The sequence below is a fragment of the Myodes glareolus genome, chromosome 3 (genome assembly GCF_982192425.1).
Source record: "Myodes glareolus chromosome 3, mMyoGla1.1, whole genome shotgun sequence".
NCBI lineage: Eukaryota > Metazoa > Chordata > Mammalia > Rodentia > Cricetidae > Myodes > Myodes glareolus.
In genome coordinates, this window is record NC_142028.1 from 32,486,694 (window position 1) to 32,509,933 (window position 23,240).

The following is a 23,240-nucleotide window of genomic DNA, read 5'->3' on the forward strand; positions in this document are numbered from 1 at the left end:
TCGAACCTTATTCAGCGCCATTGTCTTTCATGCTCCTACTAGTATGGCCTATAAAGTAGCACTTTAAGCATTCAACTGCTTTTCTAGTCCGCAGTCCCAAGGTCTATATTCCTTTGAACAAAAAGTGTGGTCAGGTCTATCACAACAATACCCTACTCCCAGTACCAACTTCTGTCTTAGTTAGGGTTTCTGTTGCTGTGAAGAGACACCATGACCACAGCATCTCTTACAAAGAAAACATTTAATTGAAGTGATGGCTTACAGTTTCAGAGGTTTAATCCTTTATCGCCATGGCAGGGAGCATGGCAGCTGGGAGTATGACTGCCTGCAGGCAGACATGGTGCTGGAGAAGGAACTGAGAGTCATCTTGATCTGAAGACAGCAGGAAGTGAACTGAGTGTCACACTGAGTGAAAGTTGAACAGAGAAGACCTCAAAATCCACCCCCCACAGTGACTCACTTCCTCCTACAAGGCCGCACCTACTAATAGTGCTAACTCCCTGTGAGCTTACGAGGGCCAGTTACGTTCAAACTACCACACTAGATAAATTCACATTCTGAGTTTTCAGGTAGACGTGAGTTTGGGGGTGCTCCTTTCAACCCAATACAGAAGATAAATTCATTTACACATTGTTATAGTCAGGATTATTTCACTGCGTGTGTCAGAAACCAAGTCCAGCATGGTAGGACATATCTGTAATCCCAGGATTTGAAAGCCCAACACAGGAAGATTATGAGTTTGAGGCAAATCAGGGAACCATAACAAGTTTTTGTTTCAGAAAACAAACCAAAAAAAAAAAAAAAAAGCTATGAATGATCTTTAGTGAAGGGAACTGATGTTGGAATGTCCAGGAAGTGTTCTGGCTTCAGGTGCAGTTTGTATTTGGTGCTCAGCATGCTCAGGAGCCATCATTTAAGCAGAGGCAGTGCCTCATGAGTGCCTCTGCTTGTTCACACACACCAATCCGCAGCTGGGTTTGAACTCGGGGGCAGTCTGACCCCATAGCTCACATTGTTCGCCATCAACTCCCATATGATAGATGTTACTGCCAGCCATATCCTCTTCCCAGTGCTATGCAGCAAACCCCATACACTCCACAACTTCGAAGAACACCCAGTTACTAATTCACAGTTCTATCAGAAATCCCGCTGTGGAGAAGTGAGGTGTTCTACTCAGGGACTGTCAAAACCAAACTAGGCGCACTAATTAAACCAGGAGAAGGTGTCACAGCTAAGCCCATTCTGTTGGTGTGCAGCCCCTCCGCAGGATTACACAGTGCATGCACACTGATCGCAAGGGGCAGGTATCATTGGGAGAACCCTGCAATCCTATCTAGCACATCTCCTCTTATGATTACTTTTTAACTTTGCTTCTCCACCAGCATGAGACCAGTGTCCCAGGCAGCATGCATCTCATCCAAACTCCAGAGTATAGGCCTCCAGGCCTCTGCCTCCACCGTTAGTTTTTTACAGTCCTCCCCTGGGGGACTCAGCAGAGATCCTTTGGACACATGGGTGCCCCTGTGTTGTGTATGTGGGGGGCAGGAGTGGATCGTCCTTCGTCAAAACATCTCCGTTTCCTGCAACCGCACAAGGAGATTGTCATAGTTAGGGTTTACTATTGCTGTGAAGAGACACCAGGACCACAGCAACTCTGAGAAAGGAAACGTTTAATTGAGGGTGGCTCACTTACAGTTTCAGAGGTTCAATTCATTATGGTCATGAAGGGGAGTATGGTGGCATGCAGACAGGCTTGGTGACGAAGCTGAGGGTGCTGTATAGCGCAGGCAACAGGAAGTCAACTGACTTTCACACTGAGTGAAGCTTGAGAAAAATATCTCAAAGCCCACCTCCACAATGACACACTTCCTCCAACAAGACCACATCTATTCCAGTAAGGCCATACCTCCTATTAGTGCCACTGTCTTTGGGGGCCATTTTCTTTCAAACCACCACATTCCACTCCCTGTCCCCCAAAGGCTTATAGCCATATCATAATGCAAAAATGTATTCAGTCCAATTTCAAAATTCCCCATAGTCTATAACAGTCTCAAACTGATTTCAAAGTCCAAAGTCTCTTCTGAGAAGCATGACAATCTCTTAACTGTAATCACTTGTAAAAATCAAACTCAAATATCAGATCATATACTTCCAACATATAATGTCACAGGATATACATTACCATTTCAAAACATAGGGAAGGGAGCATAGCAAGGAAATATTGGACCAAAGCAAGACCAAAAACCAGCTGTGAAAACTCCAAACTCTGCATCTTCATGTCTAATGTCAAATGTTCTTCAGATCTCCAACTCCATTCAGCTTTGTTGACTGCAGCACACTTCTTTCTCTTGGGCTGGTTCTACTCCCTGTGATCAGCTCTCTTTGTCAGGTATCCCAAGACTCTGACATTTCTAACCTCTTGGGGTCTCCAAGGCAATCCAGGCTTCAACTTCACAGCTTTAGGCGATGGTCTCTCTACACCTCTGACACATTCCTGGCCTCAGTGACTTTCTTTGGGTGCAGAGGCAAATTCTATAACCCATTTCTTCTATCCTTGACGCTAAAGCCAGAACCATGTGGCCAAAGTTGCCAAGTTCTGCTGCTTACTGGAGCTAAAACCTGGCCCCCATGTTTAATTACATCTTCGCCAGCTTTCTGTTTTCCTTCACTGCCTAAGTTTGGCTGTCCTTGAACTTGCTGTTTAGACCAGGCTGGTCTCAAACTCAGAGATCCACCAGCCTCTGCCTTCCCAGTGCTGGGATTAAAGGCGTGCACCAACACCTGTGACTCTAAACTTTCATTTATTCCATTCCACAAGTCGAGAACTTATCTGTGTAGGATCTTGTCCTGAGGTCCCCACTCCCTTTTTTTCATTCCTCAATCCATTTATCTCCTTGAACAAAGAATTTAGGTCCATTCCACTTCCTAATGCTCTTCTCCCCCTCAAAATTTACATTTTGTAATTTACCCTGCTCAGCTTGCTCCTTTTCATTATGCATCTTTTTTCGAGTTACCACTAATAATCACACAACAGAGTTTTTAGTAGGCTGTTTTAAGATTTCTCCTGCCATGGTAATTAATCCAAAACTCTTCACTTTAACCTCAGGTAGATCATTTGGACAAGGACAAAAGGCAGCTACTCTTTCCACCAAAATATCACAAGAACAATTTCTAGACAACATACTAAAAGTCTTCTCTGAAGCCTCTTGTGCCAGCTTTTGACATTTCAAACCATTGTCCTTCATTCTCCTTCTAGTATGCCCAAGTAAGCAGTGCTTAAAGCATTCTACTGCTTGCCTGACCCAGAGTACCAAAGTCCACATTACTCCATACAAAAGCATGGTCAGGCTTAGCACATCAATTCCCCACTTTTGGTACCAACTTCTGTCTTAGGGTTTACTATTGCTGTGAAGAGACACCATGACCATGGCAACTCTTATAAACGAAACATTTACTTGAGGATGGCTCACTTACTGTTTCAGAGGTTCAGTGCATTATCATCATGGTGGGGAGCATGGTGACGTGCAGGCAGATACAGTGCTGAAGCTGAGAATGCTACATCTTGCAGGCAACAGAAAGTCAACTGACATTGAGTGAAACTTGAGAAAGACTTCAAAGCCCGCCCCCACAGTGACACACTTCCTCCAACAAGACCACACCCACTCCAATAAGGCCACACCTCCTAATAGTGCCACTCCCTTTGGGTCACCACAGAGGTCATTGTAAAATGTCAGCATCAGGATCAGCCTTGATGCTGCCCTGCAGTGCAAACGGATCAGAGCTGAACTATGAGTGTCTGCAGGCACCATCAGACTCTTCAGCACTAAGCAGGAGGGAACACAGCTGGGGGCTGGGGGTGGGCTTTGAGCTGTCTTACAGTGGAGTAGGAAATGGAGGAGAATGGCTTTGGACAAGGCAAGAGAGGAAAGTCACAAGGAAAGGAAGTAAGTAAAGAGATCTGGGAAGGGAAAATGGAAGGAACTAGAAAATAGGAAGATTGGGGAGCAGAATGTGATGAGTCAGGGTGACTCGTGGGGCTTCCCAGTGCAGTCAGGGGCCCGGGTGTTTTCAGTCTGCACTTCCTCCTATCAGGAAACCTAGAACAAGCCAATGAGGAGCTGCGGGCCATCATCAAGAAAATCTGGAAGAGGACCAGCATGAAGCTGTTGGACCAGGTGGTGCCCCCTGCAGGTGGTGAGTGTTCCCTGCATTCCCAGACCAGGGCTACTCTAGCCCAGCCTGCAGGGTTTCTCCACCTTCTCCAGCTGTGCCAGCTTTGGCAGTGCAGACAGCCCTTGAGACTTCCATGCTTGAGTCCTCCGTGCTTCTGGATCCTTCTTTCTCTGGACCCTTCCGTGGACTCAGAGGCCCTACTTGGTTGTTATGTCCTACAAAAGCTTGGATGCAAACTACCCCATTAGAAACCTGCTGTAATGCCACATTTACCCTGGGAAGAGGCAAGCCCCTTCCATGCTTAGGAGTTTGGCAGAACTTTTGTGGGAACTCTACCATATATGGGTATAGATTTACCCATAAGCCTCTGGGCTGACTGCTCTAGAGTTGCTTCAGAGCTCTGGAAGGAAAATTGCCTGAAACTCATCACATCTTTTTAAAAGCTCTTTTTTTCCCCTAGAGTAGCATTTCTCATGCCTGTCAAGCCACAAGCCTCCTTCCATAGCAAGTACTTCGCACCATCCCTCCTGTAATCCCAAGTAAAATGCATAGGTACCCGGCCTGCACTTGTAATTCCCACAGCACTAGTAGAGTACTTTAAAATGAGGTATGTTAAAAGCAAATGCATTCGCTATAAAAATGCCTGGTACATCCATACAGAAAGCTATAATAACTGATGAGACCCTCACATGAAACATTAAAATGAGCACCTGTTGAATGTAAACAAGACAACACTGAATACTGTCAACACTCTACATGTATCATTTACATTTTATTAACATGTTAGTTGAGCCTACAGATTCCGGAAACATCCTTGGGAGGTGAGACTTCCTATTGGAGAAGGGGAAGGCAAGGTGTGGTAGGAGTCAGCCTGTGTCACCTAATGCTTTGCTGCTTCATCTTCATGAAGTTCACTCCAGGAAATGATGTTCTTAGAAGCTATGTGGGTTTCCCAGTGGGAACGGTGTAGACTCGGGCATCCAATTCAGGCCTGAGGGAACACAGGACTCCCAAGTTCATTCCCAATTTCCCTCGTCAGGGATCTCCAGGGTTTTCCAGGTAGAAATGAGACCTGCCCCATGGTAAGCCCAGAACTTCTGTAGAGTTGGCTACTCTGAAGGAACAGTGAGGAACAGGAAAGTCATTGCAGGTCCTGCTGCCCAGCCCAGCCATCTGTTCTTCTCACACAGAGCGGGAGACTAGATGAAGGGACCACTTGCTTCCCATGAAATACTCCCCCTGGGGACTTTCCTAACATTTAACTCACTCCTAAGATCATGTGTAGTCTTGTGTGCCCAGCCCAGCAATATGGTCTAAGCCTGCGAGCTGGCTGGAAGGGAAATCACCCACCTTAAAGAAGGAAGACTCCCCTGCCACTAGCCCATCTCACCCAACTAGAATTGTGTTGGCAATTAGGAGACTGGTCATTTGGTAGTGGGATCCAACAAGACTTAGTAATGTCTTGTTTCCACTCAATAAGGTGGAAAAAGCAAAGTGGAAAGTAACCTTGATAATAACCTTCCTTTTCTGTGAGGGGGAAAATGAGGGGAAAAAAGCAGCCAGGAACAGACATCAACATACACTTCTGGTCCCAGCTACTCAGGAGGGAATGGGTCGCTTGGGTTCCTGGGAAAGAATTGGAGGCCACTTGGACAAGATGAGGAGATCTTGTCTTAATTCAAAAGGAAAAGGGGGAAGGATTGTAGGAACCAGAGGGGTCAAGGGCACCACAAGAACATGGCCCACAGAATCAGCTAAGCAGGGTTCACAGGGGCTCACAGACTGAAGTGACCATCAGGAGCCTGCATGGGTCTGAGTCAGGTCCTCTACATATATGTTATGATTGTGTGGCTTGGTGTTCTTGTTGGACTCCTGACAGTGTAAGCAGGGCTGTCTCTGAATCTTTCACCTGTTCTTGGGACCCTTTTCCTCCTACTGGGCTGTCTAATCCAACCTTAATAGTCTTATTGTAACCTGTTGTGCTGTGTTCGATTGATATCCCTGGGAGGCCTTCCCTTTTCTGAAGGGAAATGGAGGTGTGGATCTAGCAGAGAGTGGGTGAGGGGATAGAGCCTGGGAGGAATGGAGGGAGGGGAAATTGAGTTTGGGATGCAATATATGAGAGAAGAAAAAAAATTGGAAAAAGGAGGATATGAACATGCTTGCTTATTTCTGGAAAAGAACTCAAGAAACTGGTGGATTGATGAGCTGTCGAGAGGTGGTGAGCAAGCAGGCAGGGGTGTGGGGAGTTTTCAGCCATATGCCTCTCTCCGTGTTTTCTTTTGCACTAAGAAATTAAAGCAAATATGTTAGAGACGCTTTCGGCGCTGCAAACAATCAAGGCGTTCTGGCGGAATCTCTCATCCTCTTCTCCTCTCTGTGCCTTAGATGACGAGGTCACAGTCGGCAAGTTCTATGCCACCTTCCTGATCCAAGAGTACTTCCGAAAATTCAAGAAGCGGAAAGAGCAGGGGCTGGTGGGCAAGCCCTCTCAGAGGAACGCACTGTCCCTGCAGGTGAGGGGCTGGAGGGAGGTGTCCACGCTCACGCCCAAGTCACCTCCCTTGACCCTAGCCAAGGTCCAAGTCTTGCCAGCTACCTAGAGGCCAGGTCCCATCCCAAGAAAGCTTGTGAGCTCTCTTATCCTCCCTGAAGGTAGCAGTGAGAAGGCAATGCGATCTTCCGCTCATGCATCCTTGCCCACATCCTTCCCTCAACCGTCCTGCCAACTTTCCCAGCCCCCAGTCCTCTTAGCACCTCTGCTCCTGAGTCGGCAGATTCTTGGTGGTCTGTAAAATGTCTTCATTCCTCCTAGGTAGAGGAATAGGTTCTTCTGCTCTAGTGTGGTTGGGTGAGGTGGGGATGGGGGTCCAGGGAAGCCCATCTCCTAGTATGGGTGCCCAGCTGCCCGGCAGAGAAACAGAGAGGCAGGGATTTGTGGAGGAACAACAGGGTCCTGGCTGACTAAAGATCAGTGAAAACGACCTGGGTCTTCACATGTTCCTCTGGATTCCAGGCTGGCTTGCGCACATTGCATGACATTGGGCCTGAGATCCGACGGGCCATCTCTGGGGATCTTACCGCTGAGGAAGAGTTGGACAAGGCTATGAAGGAGGCTGTGTCCGCTGCCTCTGAAGACGACATCTTCAGGGTAAGTGTCATGACTAGTGTCTTCACAAAGTTTAGTTAGGAGTAATGGTGTGCTAAATTGGCATTCACCTGATCTCTCTGAGGGGTGCCACGTTTTCCTAGTCAGCCGTCTCCCGATTCCCTGCCTCTGTTCTAAGCCAACTCCGTGCCATGACTTCCTCCTAGGACACAGCAGCTCAAAATATGGCCAACTATCAGAGAATAGGGGGTGTCTGCTTCTGTAAAAATACTTTCCTGGAGAAGTTTCTCATCAGAAGGTGTGACATGGGAATTCTTGGCTTCTTATAACCTGAAAACCTATTTTATTCACCATTATTTGAATATTTGACATAGCTAAGTAAAAATACAAACTTACGACTTTTCTTGGAGAGAAGAAATCAGGTTAAGTGGCTGTGTTAGGTGTGGGTTCCTATGCACAGCTAGACATCAGTGGCTGCCTTATTAAGATGGAGATGTGATCTCCAAGCCACAGCGTCCCCTCCCGGCCTCTTGCTCTTTCCCTGCAGTAACATTAAGGCAGTGTGAAAATTCACACACTGCTGGGCCATGAGCCCACCGGCTCCCATCCTCTAGCTCCTGCCAATCCTGGTTCCCAGGTCTGGCTCCCGAGGACCTTCAGATATCACATTAGACAAACCTTGCCAACCGCTTGCTCCAGGACAAGTAAGGAATATTGGAGAGAAATGCTTGTTCTTGATTTTGAATCTCAAAGAACCCCTACAGGAAAGGAAGCCATGATATAATCAATACAGTAAACTCTTCCCTCTTAGTTTCAACTTGCCCGATACAGCTTGTCGCTCCACAAACCAATTGTGTTTCCACTAAAACAGTCTGGTTCGCCTCTTCCATTCCTTCTCTCTACCCCTCAGCACTCACAGCGAGCTCCACCAAGCTATGCAGCTGGTTTCTGTGAAGGACAGTCGTCTTAGACTTGTCCTTGAAACCCAGCCTCAGTCTCTGGTGTTCCCTTAGGAACAGACTTCCAGGGAAGCTTCTAGACCAGCAGCCTCCTGCCTGCCCAGGCCCATGAGGGAATTCGTATCCTGGTGCTACATGTAGAGGGAATTGTGGAACCTGTAGCATCTAAGTCCTCCCTCTACCATGTGCCCAGAGTGTGTGACTCTTTGGAGGGCAAGATGGCTTCCTGCGGTCTGTGCTTCTTAACCACTGCCGTACACGAGAGAGGGGGTGAGGGAAGGAGGAGAGAGAGAATGCGGAGAACCCTTCTCCACCTACTCCTCTCTCTTGTCTACAGAGGGCTGGAGGCCTGTTTGGCAACCACGTCAGCTACTATCAGAGCGACAGCAGGAGCAACTTCCCCCAGACCTTCACGACCCAGCGCCCGCTGCACATCAACAAGACGGGAAACAGCCAGGGCGACACCGAGTCGCCGTCCCATGAGAAACTGGTGGACTCCACTTTCACCCCCAGCAGCTACTCATCCACAGGCTCCAACGCCAACATCAACAACGCCAACAACACTGCCCTGGGTCGCTTCCCCCACCCCACCGGCTACTCCAGCACGGTCAGCACTGTGGAGGGCCATGGGCCTCCCTTGTCCCCTGCTGTCCGGGTAACGGAGGCAGCTTGGAAGCTCAGCTCTAAGAGGTAAGCAGGAGGGTAGGCCTGGGCATGAGGCTTCACACGCCCTAGCCAGATGACACCAGGAAAGACAGACTTAGATCCTCGGTCTCGGCACAGCTGCCAATCTCTGGTGGAGACTGATACTCTGAACTAGAGGTTGGAGCCAGCTCGTCACCCCATCCGCTCACACACGGCAATGACAGTGATGATGTTGCTCCGTTTCACAGATGTCTTCTGAGATGCCATACCTCTAACGTACTTTCCCCCTCATCCCTCCTCAGCATGTTGACCTGTGACCCCCCACAACGTGTGACTTGGGCCTGTGCAACAAAACCAGCTCCTGCCCTTTCCCAGGTCCCTAAGCCTGACTTTTCATCCAGATGAGATTGGGCAATATATCCACATCTATAGCTTAAGGAAGCATGTCGTGGGCTGCAGCAGGTCCCCTCTTTACCTGCTTCATAGGCTCCTGAGCCAGGATGGGAGAGGACACCCTCTGCATCTTACTCATCACCCTTACCTAGCTGCCCTTCCAGCCTACCAGTTCTCAGTATGACTGTTCTTTCCCTTGCCCTCTGGCCTAGACTATAATCACAAATTTCAGGCATCTCTTCAAATCCCAAGTATCCTGATCTGCTACCCACAGAGCAGCATACCTGCTCACTGGTTTTCACACCGTCCCATTTCTAGGTGGCTACATGCAAGTCTCCATGGCCCATGCATTTGAATGGCTAGTGACATAGCATCCGTCCTACCTGGTATATACTCTGGGACACTAGCTGCTCTAACCACCCAACAACATTGCAGGCTGAGCCCTTAGACCCGGGAGATCTCCACACATAGGCAGTGTGCTGCTTTGACGGTTGGCTCCACCCAGGGTATTATTAAGATGAAGCAGTTGTCCCATGCCTGTTCTGGTGGCCCCACCCTTTCTGCAACACCACTTCTGTCCCACCTTTGAGGATTTAGTCCTAGTACCAGCTCTTCCCTCCTATGCCTTGCAAAAACCTTTAACTTTTTAATTGTTTTTAATTGAGCTATATATTTTTTTCTGTTCCATTTTCTTCTTCTCCCCTGCCCTTCTGCCCTCTCCCATGGTCCCCTTGCTCCTAATTTACTCAGGATATCTTCTCTTTTTCTACTTCCCATGTACATTAGATCCATGTATGTCTCTCTTAGGGTCCTCATTGTTGTCTAGGTTCTCTGGGATTGTAAATTATAGACTGATTTTTCTTTGCTTTATGTCTAAAAGCCACTTATAAGTGAGTACATATATTTGTCTTTCTGGGTCTGGATTACCTCACTCAATATGATGTTTTCTAGCTCCATCCATTTGCCTGCAAATTTCAAGATGTCCTTTTTTCTGCTGTGTAGTACTCCATTTTGTAAATGTACCACATTTTCCTTATCCATTCTTCAGTTGAGGTGCATTTAGGTTGTTTCCAGGTTCTGGCTATGACAAACAATGCTGCTATGAACATAGTTGAGCACATGTCCTTGTGGTATGATTGAGCATCCTTTGGGTATGTACCCAAAAATGGTATTGCTGGGTCTTGAGGAAGGTAGTTTCCTAATTTTCTGAGAAACGGCCATATTGATATCGATAGGGGTTGTACCACCTTGCACTCCCACCAGCAATGGAGGAGTGTTCCCTTTCCCCGCATCATCTCCAGCATAAGTTGCCATCAGTGTTTTTGATCTTGGCCATTCTTACAGGTGTAAGATGGAATCTCAAAGTTGTTTTGATTTGTATTTCTCTGATGTCTAAGGATGTTGAGCATCCTTAAGTGTCTTTCAGCCATTTCCTCTGTTGAAAGTTTTCTTTTTAGGTCTGTATCCCAATTTTTTATTGGATTATGTGTTCTTTTGGTGACCAATTTCCTGAGTTCTTTGTATATTTTGGAGATCAGCCCTCTGTCTGATGTGGGGTTAGTGATGATCTTTTCCCATTCTGTAGGCTGTTGTTTTGTCTTGTTGACCATGTCCTCTGCTATACAGAAACTTCTCAGTTTTAGGAGGTCTCATTTATTAATTGTTTCTCTCAGTGTCTGTGCTGCTGGGGTTATATTTAGGAAGTGGTCTCCTGTGCCAATGCATTGAAGTGTACTTCCCACTTTCTCTTCTATGAGGTTCAGTGTGGTTTATTTTATGTTAATGTCTTTGATCTATTTGGACTTGAGTTTTGTGCATGAAGATAGATATGGATCTATTTTCATTCTTCTACATGTTGATATCTAGTTATACCAGCAATTTGTTGAATATGCTTTCTTTTTTCCATTTTATATTTTTTGTTTCTTTGTCTAAAGTCAGGTGTTTGTAGGTGTGTGAATTGAGATCTGGGCCATCGATTTTGGTTCCGTTGGCCTTTCTGTCTATTTTTATGCCAATACCAGGCTATTTTGAGTAATGTAGCTCTGTAGTAGAGTTTGAAGTCAGGGATTGTGATGCCTCCAAAAGTTCCTTTATTGTACAGAATTGTTTTGGCGATCCTGGGTTTTTTGCTTTTCCATATGAAGTTGAATATTATTCTTTCAAACCCCTAACTTTTTTAAACTTTCATTTTATCTAGTTTTCAATAGTTTCACACACATATATAATATTTTCATCATATTTGTCCCTCCATCACTCTCTCTCGTCTCCTTCCACTCCCACTCGCCTCCTTTCTATTTTCTTAACTTTCTTTTTTATGTGGCCCACTGAGTTTAGTTAGGACTGCTTGGATAAGAGTGGGTGAAAGGTTACACCCTGGAGGTGATGCCCCATTCTCCTCCCCCAGCCAATAGCTCCTCATGGAGGGGTGTGGCCTCCTGAGCCCTGACCCCTCCATGATGGCATGCTGATAGACTGAGGCTTGTGCGAAGGCAGCACACAGCGGAATCCTCCAGCTTCCTACCCATTCTCCCCTCAGAAGGAGTGATGCAGATGTCTTGTTTAGGAACAGTAAATGATTCTCAGCACTCAGATATGACTTCCTGTTGCTCACAGCTGACCGAGGCTGAGCATGGCACTAAGTATAAATACTTAGAAGGCATTTTGACAGCGTGTCTGTGTAGTAAACAACAGTAGGTTCCCATGGACCTAGGGCCCTGACATGCTGGGTCCATGAGAACAGAGCTACAGAAAAGCACTGAACCACACACAGGGAGAGGAAGAGCACTTGACCAGAGTTGGAGAAGAAATGGCCGAATGGGCAGGAGGACCTGTCCTAGAAGCGACAGCATTCTATTCAAAGGCACATCCAGGTGTGGCGGGTTCTTTAGCTCAGGAAATACCCAGGCCAGGCTCAGCACAGCCTCAGGCTTATTCTGCCTGCCTAAAGCAAGCCCTCTATGTGAAGTTTCTTCCCCATGCCTTCACTTCAGGGTCAGAACAAAGGCACACTGAATACGATCCAGGGACTTACCAGATGTTTCAAACAGTCACCTAAAGGCTGAGTTGTCCACAGCTAGCCTGTGGTGCCCTATGTTGACTGCACAGACCAGGACTCTGCTTCAAAACCAAGTCTTCTCCGCTTCTGTCTTCGTACATGTTTGGGTTTGTGTAGGGGTGCATGCGCTCATGTGTGCGTGTGTTTAGAGGCCAGAGACTGACGTCAGATGTCTTCGTCAGTTACAGTCCCCTGAGACAGGATCTCTCACTGAACTTGGAGCTCACCCGTTCAGCTAGTGGTGCCCTGCTTCTCCAGACAGGGGCTGGGATGGCACTCAGATCCTCGTGCTGTGTGACAGTCAGCCCACTGACTAGGCTTCCGCCCCAGGCGGGGCAGGTGTCATCAAGTGTCATCACTCCAGTGTCATCAAGGAGAAAACTGAGGCACTGGGTGAGCTAAAGGTCTTGGGCCGAAGAGTAAGTGAGCTAGGGCAGAATTTAGACCTCCCTGACTCTCCCACACAGCCCTGACACAGCGTGTGGCGTCTACGGCTCTGCGGCTTCATCGGAAGCCGTGGGACTGTATCTGCGTGTGGCCAGGGTCATCCTCCTTGCTGAGGAAGAGGCAGTGGCGGGGGGAGGGGAGGGCTGGAAGATGCTGATGCCCTTCTCCACTCTGGATGCTGCAGGTGCCACTCCCGAGAGAGCCAGGCGGCCTCGGTGAGTCAAGAGATGTTCCCCGACGAGACCTGCAGCGTGAGGATGAGTGAGGATGCCGAGTACTGCAGCGAGCCCAGCCTGCTCGCCACAGATATGTAAGCCTTCTGCCCAGGTGACCCGAAATGTGGGAAAGGGTGGGGGCTCGGGAGCAGTGCTGAGAGCCCTCCTCTGGGGTAGACAGTGGCATATCAGTAACACCTTCCCTCTGCAGTTTGGGTGGCCTCACTGTGGAACACTTCCAGGAAGCCTTTTAAATATTGTTTTTAAACTGTGAGATCAAGTTATAGGTGTATTTCTTAGTGTGAGTCAGTAGACATATATGATGCTTAAATAAACTTGTTCTGGAATAGCTTCTTCTAAGCCTGCCCAGAAGAGGCACAATTGGCATACCTCTTGGGACTATTTCGCTTCCATCCAGATCCACTGGGTGACTGTAATGCCCATCTGGTGAGAAGGACCAGTGCTTTTGTTTTCTGGTTTTGGTTATTTTGAGACAGGGTTCCTCTGTGTAGCCCTGGCCATCCTGGAACTCGGCTCTGTAGACCAGACTGGCCTCTAACTCTCACAGAGATCCACCTGCCTCTGCCTCCCAAGTACTGGGATTAAAGGCTTGCAGCGCCACCACCTGGCTAGGACCAGTGCCTTTCAGAATTGGATTAGCATATATTCCAATGCTAATTCCAATATATTCATATATTTTATGAATACCTAGAAAAAAGGACCTCAAAGGTGCCAAGCACAAAGTAATGTAAAAAGATGGAGCGTTCATGCCGTACTGTCCTGCCACAGTGCACCCCAGAAATACTGTCTTATTATACACCCGTCAGCAAACTACTGTTTAAGGAAGTGGGCGTTAACTACCTAGACTTAGTCATCATACGTTCTCTACATATGTCAAATGGTCACACCATGCCTCATAAATATGCAGTTAATAATAGTTGATACCAATAAATAAAATAGAAGATCAGCAAAAAACAACAGAAAGGTACTACAAGAGTAAATACTGTTTATGACGTATGCGCTTAAGTATGTGCCTCTCTAGGCTCCTTGAGAAACGTTTCTGACAACTGCACACACTTTTCACATTCCTGAAAGTGCTTTGGTATGCACCAGCTTCTTGGGCCCTTAAAGTTAAGAAAGGCCTGGATGGAGAAATTCCTGTTCTTACTGCATACTTACCTAACTCCTGAAAGGCCAGCTTCAAATCCGGGAGATTTTACTAACTAGTTAGGAAGCTAAGAAAAGGAAGAAAATGTGGACCTTGAATACAGACAATTCTCCCGCACCACTTTCTAACCAACTGCCCACAGAGTAGTACCAGTGCCCGGGGGCACAGACAACTGAACAAGCCCAGAAGCAGTGTAGCTGGTGTTGTGTACCAGACCAAGCGGAAGTCAGGTCTGCAAGAATGGGGATAGCTGAGTAAGAAGAAAATGTACTGGGGAGGGCTTACCTAGCTGGGAATGGACGCAAGACTTGGGGCAGAATAAGAATATGAGATCCTCATGTCCCAAACTCTCCTGCACAGATATATGTTCTTAGAATCACTGTGCTTGGTCGCAGGGGTGGAGTCAGAGGAAGCAGGCTGCACAGTGTCAGCCTTCAAGCCTAGCTCAGTGATAGGATGCTTTCGTGGCATGCTCATGGTCCTGTGTTCCATCCTCAGCGCTGCAAGAAAAAGAAAAAAAGTAAACTTAACAAAAGAGTATTGGTGGCAGTCTGTGATCTAATCTGCACCACTGAGGGCTGGAATATAACTGTGCTTCTCAAACTGAAGACAGATCAACTATGATGGCCAACAGTCATTGAAAAAACAATAATACCGACTACAGTAACAAAGAAATTGAAACAGAGAGTGGCATGCGAAGAGCAGAGGGCTCACATGGCTAGGGATGTCTGATACTGGGGTTAGGTACGGCATAGTTTTCATTATGAGGCACCATCAAAAAGCTTGGAAATCCTCAACTAGAGGCCTTAGGCAGTTGTTTTCAACCCATTGGTCACCTAGACTCTTGGAGAACACTGATATTGACATTATGATTCATAACAGTAGCAAAATTATAATCATGAAGTAGCAATGAAAATAATTTTGTGGTTGAGGGTCACCACAACCTGAGGAGGTGTATTAAAGGGTCACCGCATTAGGAAGGTTGAGAACCACCATCTTAATTGCTGCTACTGTCCTGCTATCTGCTGGCTGGATGATTGCAGGATCACTACAGACTGTGAGTTATGTGCTTTTGACAGTGAAGAGAGAGTCATGCAGAGAAAAATAATTGGAGAGGTGGGGGATCTTGGGGTAGCATCAAGAGGTACCAAAGTGAACAGTATAGACTACTATGTAAAGATAGGCAAGCATCTAAGGTACTTACTTCTGAGAGAATGCTCTAGGCCTAGAATTCTTCTTCCTATTTCTCTATTACCAAGAGAGACTCCACTGGCTGAAACTAGAAATGTGAGGCTCAGGGATGGGATAGCAAGTCAGTGTTAGAGTACTTGTCTAGCATGCATGAGGCCTGTAATTCCAGTCCTCAGCCCACAGGAAAACAATAAACAAAAAATTCAGCTACATGGCTCCTGCACAGCATATGTGTCAAGAACCAGGACACCCAACCCCCGACCCCCTCTGCAACAAGCAGGCCTGTTAAACAACTATAATGTCTAGGAGCAGACACACGTTTCTTAGCACGCCTTGCTACGTGCTCCCCACACCTGTAGTATAGGCACACACATGGGCATTACCTTCACTAAGGAAAATGGAAACTGCTTCTGGGGAGAGCAGCTGTCCTGGCGGGTGGCACCCTAGCCTTCAGGAGCAGACACTAAGGGTTCTCTGTTCCAGTCTCTCCTACCAGGATGATGAAAACCGGCAGCTGACGTCCCCAGAGGAGGACAAGAGGGAGATGCAGCAGTCTCCGAAGAGGAGTTTCCTCCGCTCTGCCTCTCTAGGTAAATTCACGTGCTATCCTGTAGATGTAGACAGTCGTCGCCTTCAAGGTAGCAATGGTCAGGCACCAGGGACAACTGAGAAACTGAGCCCACCGAGGCGGCCTCTAGAGACGGGCTGGTAGATATGCACACTGACAAGATTATGTGGCAGGCTTTCTTGAACCACCGGCCCCCAAATCATGACACAGAAACTTATTAATTATGAAAGCTCGGCCTTAGTTTAGGCTTGTTTCTAGCTAGCTCTTATAACTTAAATTAACCTGTCTATATTAGTCTACATTTTGCCTTGTGACTTTTTACCCCTCTTCTATCTTGTACCTCCTGTTTTTTCTCCATGTTCTCTGATGTCTCTCTAGATTCAGCTCCTCTTCTTGTCTCTCTGCCAGGAAGTCCCGCCTAACCTCTTCCTGCCTAGTTATTGGCCATTCAGCTCTTTATTAAACCAATCAGAGGGCACCTTGGCAAAGACACATCTTCACAGTGTACAAAAAGATTATTCTACAAGATAGTTCTCCAAAAACATAGCTTGTTGGAAGGGGACCTAGACATTGCCTACTCAGATGTCTCAGAGATAAACTGAGCCAAAAAAAAAAAAAAAAGAAGAGCTTGGGACAGATAGCACTAACCCTCATACCTCACCTGAGAACTCACCTGAGAATGAGCCTCTCTAGGTCAGCTTTCTATTACTGTAGGGAAATACCTCACATGATCAGCTTAAAAATAAGAAAGACAAATTTGAGCTCACAGTTTTGGAAGCTGGACTCATCACTTTTGGGCCTGTGACAGGGTGGAGCATCATGATGGGAAATGTGCCTTTTGCCTCCTGGCCAGGAATATAACGGAGGGAAAGAGATCAGTGTCCCGTGCTCTCTCTCTCAAAGACACATCATCAAAGGTGGAAAACCTCCCCTGAGGCTCCTCCTTTGAAATGGTCAACCAACCTTTCAGTTGTACCAAACTAGGAACTAAGCCTTTAAGACATGACGCTTGCTAGATGTTGTGGATCTAAAGTGTGGCAGAGTTGTCACAGGCTGGTGCCATCACCCATGCCCTGATTCTTTACCCGCTTTTGCAGGTCGAAGGGCCTCCTTCCATCTGGAATGTCTGAAGCGACAAAAGGATCAAGGGGGAGACATCTCTCAGAAGACAGCCTTGCCCTTGCATCTGGTTCACCATCAGGTATTAACACCTGTGGACAGGTCACAAGCCTTACCCCCCTAGGATGATGGCAGATCCCAGAAACCCTGTCTTCCTTTCTCAGGTCTCTGGGAATCCACTCCCCTGGGAAGGGCCATCCACTGCTCTGCAGATCCCACAGTCTGTGACCCTAAAAGGCAGGTCCCTGTGAGATCTTGGCGAGGGTTCCTTTCATGATTGTAACTGCAAGCTCCAGGGCTCGCGAGCTTTCTCCTTACAGTGTGCAGATATCCTTCCCCGACACACTGCCTTTCGCTGCACACGCCGAAACAGAGATGGTCAGACCTAGGGTTTGATGAGACCTGGAAGCTGAGCGTCACTGCCATCTGTCTACCCACTGTAGTGCAGAAATGATGGCAGCACCTGCCAGCAGCACGGTTATGAGTAGGGAAAGCTGGGCATGGTGGTCACACTAATCACAGCACTCCAAGAGACTAAGGCAAGAGGAGGTAGGGAATGGTCTCGAAGGAGAAAAGGCCAGGAGGCTAATTAATGAATTCTATGCTAGCATGGCACAGCTGAGAAAGTGAAAACACAGTGTCACACTCACTCTTGGTGACATAGAACAAGTAGGAACTGCAGGCTACAGTGAGTACATTACCTGCAGCAAATGGGGGTCTAAACCTGAGCCCACCAGTTTACCTTTGTAATTACAAACTCCCTTTGAGGCCTGTACTTGCAGTATGTATGTGTGTGTGTGTGTGTGTGCACGCTTACACTTGTGTACATGTGTATCTATGTGTTAATACATGTATGCATGTGTATCTGTGTGTGGGCACATGCACACAAATGTGTTTTATAAACTGATACAACTTCATCTCAAAGCACTGCCTAAATAGGGATTGTTGTCATGAACTTTCCAACATCATGAACTATAATTTTATGCTTCCCTTAGATTTCCAGGTCCCCAGAAGCTCGGAACCCTCATGAGCTGGGGAGAGGGGGACAAAGCAGGATGGAGGGACACTATGTGTTCTATTTAGAAAGATTTCTCCAAGTTGGTTTTGTCCATCTGTCCTTGTGCCCACGGGCAGGAAGTGAGGTTTCTCTTTGTGTCACTGTGCCACCTCCAGCCTGTTCTCTCTGCTCCCACCACAAAGTGTCTTTCCTTTTAACAGACATGTCACATCTGAACAGCAGACACTGCTGGGAGTCACAGTGACAGTGGGGAAGCAGGGTCACCCTCAGGATTCTCCGGAGCATTTGGGGATAGAGAAAGCAGACACGGGAATCATTCCTCATGGTGCAGTCAACTGTTAAACAGGAGTCGAAACACTCCGCTTGGGATTGACAGCGTTATCAATGGGCCTATCTCATCGTAAAAGTAAAAATAATGACTACCGGTTTTGTCTAGTCCTTTATGATGGCCTTCTTACACTTGACTTCACTCTGGTCATTAGGCCGGTGCATAGAGCAGGCGCTGGCGAACTCGGGCTCTGTGGAGAGCACCTCGTTATTGCCCTCTCTGCCGTGACGGGAAATCCAGAGCCTGTGGCTGGCAGAGCCACGCTAAACAGCGGATGATACTGGTTGTCCTGAAGCTAGAGGAAAATGCCATTGTGCCAGAAGGAAATGCTTATTAAAATACTTCTGGATATTATTGAACCTCACACCAGGTCTCAGTGAGGTAGACAGAACTTGGACTTTGAGAATTCTGGCAGGACCCACTGGAAAAATATTAGCTTCAGAGTTACTCAGAAGGTGGAGGACTGAACCCTCCTGGTAACTCCTTGTCTTATATCCACAGGCATTGGCAGTGGCAGGTTTGAGCCCACTCCTACAGAGAAGCCATCCTCCTACCAAGTTCCCCAGGCCATGTCCCACACCGCCTGTCACTGCAGGCAGCCGGGGCAGGCCTCTACAGCCTATCCCTACCCTACGGCTGGAGGGGGCTGAGTCCAGCGAGAAACTCAACAGCAGCTTCCCGTCCATCCACTGCAGCTCCTGGTCTGATGAGACCACTCCCTGTAGCGGGGGCAGCAGCATGGCCCGGAGAGCCCGGCCGGTGTCCCTCACTGTGCCCAGCCCGGCTGGAGCTCCAGGCAGACAGTTCCATGGCAGTGCCAGCAGCCTGGTGGAAGCGGTAGGTGAATTCAAGGTCCTGGGGAGGGAGAGGCCCCAGAAAGCAAGAGACTTTTGTACAGGGAAGGAAGCCTGGCTCCTTCCCAAGTAGACTGGGGGTCAAGTGTGTAAACGAGAGAAATGCTGAAGGCAGGCCTGGCCTGCAGAAAATTGCAACCATGACTATACAAGATGATAGCATCAGGTATGATGACCACGGAGAAAGCCCTCAGTAAAGCATGGACCAGTGAACCCTAAGAAAGGTTCTGCTGCCTCCCAGTGTTCACACGTACTGGAGCTTGTTCCCACAAAGAGGGCCAGGGTTCACTGTGCGCAACCCTGACTGCTCAGAACAACGGTCCAGCGCTTTGGAAGCTTGCCAGAGGAAGCTGACCTTTTCAGGGCTTCCCGTGATTCTAATGCGTGAGTGAGTTTAAGATGGAGCTTTCCCTCGTTGGCTTCTGTTCCTCCTTTAGAGAGATTTTACTGTCCCGATTTCTCTGCCTCTGAGGAGCATCTGTTCCAACACTAGCACCACGTTTATGGTGCTTTGACAAATTGAAAGAGACCCCAGTGAGTGTGGCAAGGTCCTTAGAAACCATCTCCTAGGAGAACTGGTGGAGGGGAGACCTTGCCGACATAGCTCTCCTTACTACGAGGGCTATAGAGGAGCTAACCTCCATCACTGGACGTGCCAAGCAGTGATGGCATCTGTCCTGTGGTCAGATGGACCTGGGAGTGAAGTGCAATCACATAACCTTGGTCCTTCCAATTCAGAAACACTAATTCCTGCTTGATTGTCCTCGATTCATCTCAAAAATCTCTGAGAGTTTTCCTAGGTGTAGAGCCTGTAGGTGTAGTGAGACATCTAGAGAAATGGGTTTCAGCTCTCATGAGCTCCCACTGTGCCGGTGAGGACCAACAGGTTCAAAAATTAGCACGGTGTGCCCAGAACAGGCAGGGTCGCAGTAGAAAACTCAGGCAAGGTGAGGAGAGGGTGACTTGGGCAGAGGAGGAGGAACAGGAGCCTGCCGCATTCTACCCCCTGGCTCAGAGATTTAGTGATCTTTCTTCTAAGTAGTCACTGAAGCAGCTGGCAGGAAGGGTGGACACATGTTGGTCACCTGCAGCCCTTGCAAACAAAAACTGAGCATGTGTCCTCTACAGAGTCCTGGAGAGGCAGACAGGTGGGGGCAGTGGTGAACACCAAATAAAAGTGAAGGCTTCTGGAAAGAGCAACGTGAAAGATGTCTTGGGGGGCAGAGAGGAGAAAAGAAAGGGCAGGCTAAGATCTGCCTTGGGAAAACAGAGTCCACAGATCCTCTGCCAGTTTCTCAGTTGGTGATAGGATATCCTCCAACTTAACACTCTCTCCTCTGATCTATCTGTGTGTGCATGCCCACTTCCTTCGGTCCATACTACATCTCTACTATCCTGTGAGTGTCCCTCTTAGCACACACATACAGACACACAAACATGCATGCACACCCCACACACATGCACACTTATGTACACATTCCCACACGCGTGCATACACCCATCGATACACACATGCCCAAGTGTTATGTACACACAGATGCTCTTCACAGCAGCCTATGACTTCATCCTTCCGGAGCTTGGAACTCTAGTGACCACGCCTCTCTCCTGTCTTCTTCTTGCCCTTCCTTTTTAGGTCTTGATTTCAGAAGGGTTGGGACAGTTTGCTCAAGATCCCAAGTTCATCGAGGTCACCACCCAGGAGCTGGCTGATGCCTGTGACATGACCATAGAGGAGATGGAGAATGCCGCAGACAACATCCTCAGTGGGGGCGCCCAGCAGAGCCCCAAGGGCACCCTCTTACCTTTTGTGAACTGCAGGGACCCAGGGCAGGACAGGGCTGTGGTCCCGGAGGACGAAAGCTGCGCATATGCCCTGGGGCGAGGCCGGAGCGAGGAGGCGCTCCCGGACAGCAGGGCCTACGTCAGCAACCTGTAGTCCGCAGGACTGACGAGACGCGGGTGTTTTTTATTCGTTTCAATGTTCCTAATGGGTTCGTTTCAGAAGTGCCTCACTGTTCTCGTGACCTGGAGGTAACCGGAACAGCGTCTTCATTCACTGCTGTCGGGACAAGCCTCAGAGCTGGGCGGTGTGCGGAGTCGGCTTGTCAGGGGAGAAGGCCAAGGCCGTGGTGCAGGGTTCCAGCACCTTCCCGCGGCAGCACCGCCCAAAGGACCCCACCCCCCTAACCAAAAGGGTGTTTTCCCCTTGCTTGTATAAACAGTCATTTGCACATGTTCTGTCTGAGCCTGGCGGTCTCAATGGAGCAGGGACCCAGAGATCTGTGGCGGGAGTAGGCCAGTGCCCGAAGTAGGGGAGGTGGCTTCAAGGTTCCAGTAATGCAGGCCTGGTCCCTTCAGGGACCCTTCTCCTGCAGGAGTAGATGCAGGTGATGGGAGCCGGTGCAGACCGCACCACCCGCCCTCAGCTAGCCAGGCCAGGGGGCGCAGGCTGCTGCTCGGTGATCTTGGTTTCACAGTTTGATGGTTCTTGTTAGCATGTTTCGGTTTTCTGAGTTTGGGTTTCTTTATTATTTTATATTTGTTGTGCTTTCCCACGGGGAAGGGAGGAAGAAGAGCGTTGACAGTTGCGCAGCCTCACTCACTGTTTCCACATTTGCGTTATTTAAGTCGGATTTGGTTTTATTATATTCTTCAAATGGTGCGGTTTCCCCCACCCCTCTTTTTCCACCGCTCAATAGCACCACAGGAAAGTTTACCTGCTCTGTGTATGCCCAGTAATTTGTTATAATTTCCTTAAGTAACAGCACCTTTTCCCCCCTTTCTCTCCGGTTTGGTTGACAGTCACAATCTGCAGGTCACAGGGCTGTTAGATAAGGTGTTGCGTGCCTGAGCGGTTGAACTGGGCTCCTTTCTAAGCTGGGTGTTTGGACAGGTTCAAGAGAGAGGCTGTATGAGCATCTGTGTGTCACACGTGTGTCCATAGTGGGTCGTCTCTGTGTGTGTGTGTGTGTGTGTGTGTGTGTGTGTGTGTGTGCACCCACGCGGTGCGTGCGCACCCCCTCCACCCCGCCCTCCCCACCCCACACAAAAGTCCGTAGATCCCCGTTCCGGTTTGACTGCAGGGAGTTCTGAATCTGGGGCTATTCGAAAGCAAAAACAAATCACTGTCTCCGCTTCTGCTTCTGAAACGAGAATCGGTAACTGCATTTCCTGTCCCACGAGATATGCAAAAGCAATGCAATAATATCCATTTTAAAATACGATTGTGAGTTGTGTCGGCATTAAAATTCTATTTTAAAAAACACAAAATTTAAGGGAAAAAAGTCAAGAAGACATTTTGCTTCGATATATTCTGTGTAATGTTTTATTGCATTGATAATGTTTCTGTTGAAGAAACTGTTATACTTGAATTCAGGTCAGTTTCAGTATTTTTCAAATATTTTTTTAAAAACTGAATTGCAATTGTGCCAAGCAAATATAATGACTTAAGTTTGTTTTAAAATTCACTTCTTGTATATTTTGCTGCATGTAAAGTAAATCATTTTGTATTTGGAGTGTGACAAGCTTTCCCTTTGAACTCTTAAGTGCTTTTTCTACCTGCGGTTGGGGAGGAGATGGCTTTCTTTCATTTGCAAAGTGAACAAAGGTGTCCCCTGTGTCAGTCCTCACCCTGCCCCCCCCCCCCCCCCCCCCCCGTGGAAAGGTCTGAGAGGTTCTTTTTTGCATATCTTGTGTCTTGTTTCCATTTCCCTGGATCTTTCCAAAAACCGTGGTAAGACAGTCCTTGCCACGTCTTGCTTTGCAAGATCAGGACATGCTTCTTCCAGCTCTTCACTTGCTGCCTTCTCTGTGGATGCTTGTTCAGGATGCTCCTCTGAAGAGGTGGCTGACTTTGCCAAGCACTCCCACAGCCCACGTCTCAACTGAGAGGATGAGGTGACAATCAGGCTGGGGCAGAGGTAGGACAGATTCATCTTGGACCCATGAACTACCCCAGCACGGATAGCCATAGCCGTGGCTAGATAAAGGTGACTGAG

At 48.0% G+C, this 23,240-nt stretch overlaps 1 protein-coding gene across 34 annotated transcripts in view; it reads left to right on the top strand.

Annotated features, from left to right (window-relative positions):
• The window catches only part of Cacna1c (calcium voltage-gated channel subunit alpha1 C), a 656,696-nt gene extending 633,939 nt beyond the window's left edge, over window positions 1-22,757 (top strand). For all 34 annotated transcript variants that reach the window (XM_087904356.1, XM_087904337.1, XM_087904340.1 and 31 more), the window contains 9 exons: window positions 4,093-4,194; window positions 6,562-6,689; window positions 7,190-7,324; window positions 8,579-8,931; window positions 12,966-13,091; window positions 15,839-15,945; window positions 17,021-17,124; window positions 18,890-19,225; window positions 20,876-22,757. In XM_087904356.1, coding sequence (XP_087760482.1) covers window positions 4,093-4,194; window positions 6,562-6,689; window positions 7,190-7,324; window positions 8,579-8,931; window positions 12,966-13,091; window positions 15,839-15,945; window positions 17,021-17,124; window positions 18,890-19,225; window positions 20,876-21,178 — 1,694 coding nt within the window. In that variant the 3' untranslated portion in view covers window positions 21,179-22,757. The remainder of the gene's footprint in view (window positions 1-4,092; window positions 4,195-6,561; window positions 6,690-7,189; window positions 7,325-8,578; window positions 8,932-12,965; window positions 13,092-15,838; window positions 15,946-17,020; window positions 17,125-18,889; window positions 19,226-20,875) is intronic.
• Window positions 22,758-23,240: the final 483 nt, after the last annotated feature.